Source organism: Pteropus alecto, unplaced genomic scaffold (genome assembly GCF_000325575.1).
Source record: "Pteropus alecto unplaced genomic scaffold, ASM32557v1 scaffold80, whole genome shotgun sequence".
Classification (NCBI taxonomy): domain Eukaryota; kingdom Metazoa; phylum Chordata; class Mammalia; order Chiroptera; family Pteropodidae; genus Pteropus; species Pteropus alecto.
This window is the reverse complement of record NW_006430460.1, coordinates 3,241,650-3,247,590: the sequence shown is the minus strand read 5'-3', so window position 1 is coordinate 3,247,590 and position 5,941 is coordinate 3,241,650. Positions and strand designations below refer to the sequence as shown.

The 5,941-nt window shown below is 44.0% G+C and overlaps 1 protein-coding gene across 1 annotated transcript in view; it reads right to left on the bottom strand.

Moving 5' to 3' along the window:
• The window catches only part of USP12 (ubiquitin specific peptidase 12), a 41,310-nt gene that overhangs the window by 22,031 nt on the left and 13,338 nt on the right, over positions 1–5,941 (bottom strand). Inside the window, exon 2 of the mRNA XM_025046949.1 lies at positions 1,993–2,222. Coding sequence (XP_024902717.1) covers positions 1,993–2,205 — 213 coding nt within the window. The 5' untranslated portion in view covers positions 2,206–2,222. The remainder of the gene's footprint in view (positions 1–1,992; positions 2,223–5,941) is intronic.

The window sequence follows — 5,941 nt, the reverse complement described above, 5'->3', positions numbered from 1 at the left end:
GCGTGTCTAAGCGCTCGCTGTACCTCTTTCGACTGATCAGAAAGAGGCACACCAATAAAAATGTGCTTAGAAAAGGGAATTCTATTTATTTACTACTACTGTGTCCATTAATTAAAGTTACACTGTTGACGATGACCATTCTGTAAATGCCAGGTCACAGCTAAAAAGATCAATCCATAATCGTCAGTCAACAGATGACTCATTGCTGTGGGTATGGTTTCTATTTCAAGTCCCCTATCTTTTTATTCATGGTTGACCCAAAAGGATCACCATTCACTTAAGACGGATGGATGGATGGACTGACGGAAGGAAGGAAGGAAAAAGAAAGAGAGAGACAGACAGAGCAAGAGGGAGGGAAGAAGGAAGAAAAAGAAAAAGAAAAACACAATGCCATTCACATGAGCACACGTGAAAAGAAATATTTAGGTATAAATCTAACGAAACACTCGCCAGCTCGATACGAAGAAGACGTAAAACTCTAATGAAGATGTAATCAAACGCAGTCCACGTACGAGGATACGAGAACTCGGCGCCGTACGGACGTCAGGTCCCCCCGTCCGGACCTACAGGTTTGATGCGACCCCAGCCAAAATCACAGCATGTTATGCTGGGGATAATAGATCGGTTTCTAAAGTTTACACGGAGAGGCAAAAACCCAAAATACCCAACACGATACTAAAGAGCAGTCTGAGGACTGAAACTACCTAATTTCAAGACTTCCTAAGAAGCTATGGCAACCAAAACAGTTCAGTACTGGAAAAGAACAGACAAATACATCAATGGCATAGAACTGAGAGCCTAGAAATAGACTCACGCTAATACACTTAGTTAACTTATCTTTGACAAAGGAGCAAAGGCAATTTAGTAAGAAAGGATAGTCCTTCAACAAATGGTATTGGAACAACTGCACATTCACATGTAAAAAAAAAAAAAAGGAATCTAGACAGAGACCTTATATCTTTCACAAAAAGTAAGTCAAGATAAATTATAGTCCTACATATAAAATGCAATCTAGAAAACTCGATTAACAGAGGAGAAAATCTAGATGCCTTGGGTTTGATGATGGCTTTTTAGATCCAACACCAAAAGCATTTAAAAAACTCCAACAGTGTTTGCATAAAGGAAAAAAATGAAGTTTATTAAAATTAAAATCTTAAAACGGAAACATTAAAAACTTCTGATCTGCCAAAGACACTGTTGAGAATGAAAAGACAGACCACAGACTTGGAGGAAATATTTGTGAAAGACATATCTAATAAAGGAGTGGTATCCACAATATATAAAGAACTCTTAAAATTCAACAAGAGGGAGGAAAAAAAAACAGTTTTAAAGATGGAAAAAAGACCTGTACAGACACGTCACCAAAGGATAAACAGATGGCAAATAAGCATTTGAAAAGACGCTCCATAGACGTGTCATTAGGGGATCGCAAGTTAAAGCAACAAGACACCACTCGCACGCCATCACGATCGCTGAAATCCAAAACACTGACAACACAGAACGCCGGCCAAGACGCCGCGACGGGGACGCTCGGGCCGCGGGACAGCATGGCGACCGCGGGAGACAGCGTGGCAGCTTCTCACAAAACCAAAGCTGCTCCCACCGCGCGATCCAGCAATCGCACGACTTAGCACTGAGCTGAAAACTTACGTCACGAACCGACACGCGAATGTGTACGGCAGCTTCCTTCATAACCATCAAACCTTGGCTACAATCTAGATGTCCTTCAGTCTTAAGTCAACGAATAAACAGTGGTCCACGCGTCCAACGGAATCGCTCAAGCTGCAACGAGTACTCCGTCACCGCAGGGAGTCACATGAGCAGCATCGCCAAAACGTGTAGAGAGAGTCCTTTCGACTGACAGGTACATTTTTAACATTCATCCTCCACCTAAGAATGAAACTTTCGGGTACGTCTCTCACGCTGATCTGTCACACTCAAAGGGCTGCTATGATGAAGAATGTTCTATACGACATGTCGTGACACACTTACAGTTTCACAAGTAAGACATCTGGTTTCATTAGTTAATGTTCCCTGAAAAATCTCATGCACCCACGTCGGGTCCGGTGCGCCGCCGCTGCCTTCTCCATCGATGCTGCCGTTAGGCAGGCGGCCGTTCTGTTTCTCCTGCTTCCTCTCTTCTTGTAAAATATCAGCAATTGTGTTTAGTAGGTAATTTAAGAACTCATGGGCATCTTGCTGCATGTAGTTGTCAAAAAGCTCTAAAAATAAAAAAGATGTTAGAGAATTATTTCGGAATTGATAACTTCATTCAAAAACTAAATTGAAAAAAGAGTATCTAGTCATTCGTCTGAACTAAGAACGGATGTCTGGTGGTGTTAGTAATATACAAGAAATAAGTGTCTTTCGCGTCTAAAAATTACGGCTGAATTTGAGGAAATAAAGTTAAGATGAATGAGAATCTTTTAAAAAAAAAATAATAATACTAATTGATCCACGAGAAAAGGACCAAACCTAGCTTCACACATTTACATAGTGTATTGGGAAGACAAGAAACAAATGTTTTTTTATTAGCTCATCTAATCTATTATTCCACAAATATTACAACATGGCAAGTTTCAAAGCAGAAGCTGGACAGCCTCTCGCCAGCGTCAAGCCAAATGCATGAGAACCGCACAGAAAGTCTGTCATGTCACGAACGACTCGGCCATACGTCCCAGAGATTCTGACTTCGTGAGTCACAGGTGAGACCTGTAACCAGGGACTTCTCAGAGCTCCTCTGATGTGCATTCAGGTTTAAGAAAGAAACGATCTCAGAAATTATTTAATCGAGGTCATCTCTAAGGCCCCTTCCAAACCTGAGGTGTTATAACTCCAGGAAATGCAAATGAATGACACTGGAAACAGTGACCGTCGCTAACGAGTGTTTCGCCCTGTGCCCGCCATCACAAACCCCTCAAACGGGAGAACGGAGACTTCAGAGGCAGAATCTCATTTGAGCTTAGCAGCGCCGTGATATTGTCATTGTACACACGAGGAAATGGGATCAGAGAGGGTAAAGTCACGCTGCCAGGAAACGGCACGGGCAGGACCCCGACCCGGCGGTCGACCGCGCTGGGCCGCACGCGAAGCTCATGGTGTGAGCTGCGCACACGACAGTACCTTCATCTTGGTCACAAGGACTCACTGAGGAATGTCTCCTTCAGATCCTCGATGCGCATTCAGTAAATCCCAGAAAGTTTACAGCTTACAGTTTTTAAGTGAAAGAATACAAATTTAGAAGAGAATTTACAGAAAGTCTAAGACGAAAGGAATAAAAAATTACATTGTAGATGAGCTACACATAGGACTGCGTAAAAGTTCTACGCACAAGAAATCATTTAAAAGTTACAAGGAAAAAGTAAAACCTGAAAATTATCAACACCTTCCATATGTAAAGAGCTCGTACAACAGAACATGCAAAGCGGGCAAAGGACTTAAAACCAACATTTAAAGAAACAAGATTCAAAGGGTTAAAAAACCCGAGGAAACATTCGACCCCATGGTAACCAAAGTCTCGATTTGCCCATCTGTGAAATGGAATCCCATCTTCCTTTGCAAGGTTATTGTGAAATTAAATGGCGGCAAGTGAAAATACTTCTCGGGGAGGTGAGAGAAAATAAAGCACGAGTTGATCTTGGTGTCAAAGAGACGTTCAAACAGTGTCGCAGGTGAGGTGCAGCCGGCTGCCAGGGCGAGGCTGGGTTCGCGCTATGGGCTCATCGTGCACAGCAGGAGTCGCTGCACGAGCCCTGCCACCGAGACAGCCTGCACCTCTGCAAAACGCCTGGCCACCCGCTGCGTCTGTCTGAGACCGAGTCAAGTGATGCTTGGAAGCCCCGACGGTTCTGCCACTGGACCGGTCAAGGCCAATGTTGAGATGAGAGAAGTCCACTGCCTTTAACCCTGCCTCGCCATGGGGTCATCCTCCCGTCCCTGAAGCAGCACCCCACCCTTTTTCCTCAGCCCCCGCTCCTGTCCTCTGCTGCTCACGTTCACTCGCTGTCCCTGGTCCCTTCCTCATCCGGTCACTTTCTCCTTTCCCAGCCCTTTCTGCTGTTCCTCCTAGGAGCCGCTTTCTGTCCTAAACTCCCTGTCTCTTCAGCCTTCGGCATCTTCGAGCTCCCCGCTGCCGCTTTTAACCCATGACACTCTACTTGCACGTAAAAACTCACCCGCAGTCAAAACGGCTCTTAAGATCTGGCCACACCTCCCTTCGCCCTCCTACCCACCCCCTCTCTCCCCCTCTGATGGCCAGACTCACGGTTTCTCCGTCCACCCCGACTCCTGCACTAACCCCAATGCTCTCGGCGTCTAGGCAGCTCTCTTTTGTGCACGTGAACCCCTTAAACACGAACAGCATCCCTCCGTCACCCAGCCTCTCGCCCCAAGTCACGTGCCCGCAACCGCCCACCGCAGGAAGTCCATTAAGGCAAGGACTGGAAGGGGCTCGTGCTCCAGTTGATCGGGGGGCTCGAGGAAAGTGGAAACAAACGGGAAAAGTCACTGAGGGGTCTGAAAGGGAGGGCCGTGGGCGAGGACCAGCGAGAAGATTCTACGACCGCGGCCTAGCTCACTACGCTGGATCTCCATTTACACGATGGCTCAGTGCCACCATCTGAAGCAGGCTCATTTTCCCTGGTAAAAAAACAATATTTTAGCATATATGCATGTTTTTTTTAAAAGAACTGCTTTTTTTCGTGTAAAGCAAAAACTGTGCAAATGTTCCTGTTTCATACAAACTTGAAACATGTTTTTTTGGATGTTCTTTTTAACGGCGAACAATGACTTCATATTCACAGAAATACCTCAACTGACTTGAAAGCACCAGAAATGAGAAGCAAAGTAAACCAGAAAATACTCTTTAAGTATTTTGCTAAAATAGTTAAAATAATATATAGCGTATTTTCTATAAATATAGTATACTGAATGCACCAGAAGCTTGTACTTCCTGAGAGCAGCCACTATGGTTTTAAAGACATCGACCACGACCGCATAAACGTCGAAACGACACCAACCAAATGGCCTCCGGACAATCACTGTAAACAGCATCATATTTACTTTTTAAAATCTTGCTTTTCTCATGGTTGCTTTCTCCTCTGCTAATAAGAGGCATAATGGGAAAGGTGGACTTCAAACTTGCTTTGGAAAATTAAACAAATTCATTCATTCATTCATTCATTCAACAAATATTTAGTGAGGAGCTACTATGTGCCTGGATTATGTGCTGGAGATAGATACAATAGTGAGAAAAAAACAAATCGGTCCCCTCTATTATGAAACTGTCTAGGGGGACAGACAGACAATTTCATTACTAAATAAACGCATATGAAACGTCCAAACTCATAGTCCTGATACAGCCACAACATTAATGCAAAGAAAAAAGAAAATATTTATGTTTTATGTTTTTTTCATAATTCCGAAATAACTATAGCTTTCATTACACAAAACGTCTTTCGTGTTCTTTTGGAGAAAAAAGACTGAAGTGAATATGGAAAATCATCTGCTCAAACTGATTTAATAAGTATTCTTTGTGAACAACTAACACTTCCTCACTTGAGGAAGACCGACGCCTACACGTACATTTACGTTTACGTTTGTATTTGTGTCTCTCCACAGCACCTGAAACATCGCTACGTACGTGCACACTCCCTGCGAACAAGGACCCTTTCCATGTCACTCACGTCTGTTTCCATGTCACTCCAGCACTTAGAACCGTGCCCACCACAGAGTAGATGGACTTGACACTTTTTGAATGAACGAAATGAATAAATGAATGAATGAACCGAGAAACAACAGGGGTTGGAACAGCTAAAATAACGTGAGAAGTGTGACTATGGCCCAAAACAATTTGAACTACGCACTTTGCTAAGACGCGGCGAGCGGGCGCGGAGAGCCGCAGATGCTGGCTGATCTGACAGATGGTGGATGAAAGGCACCG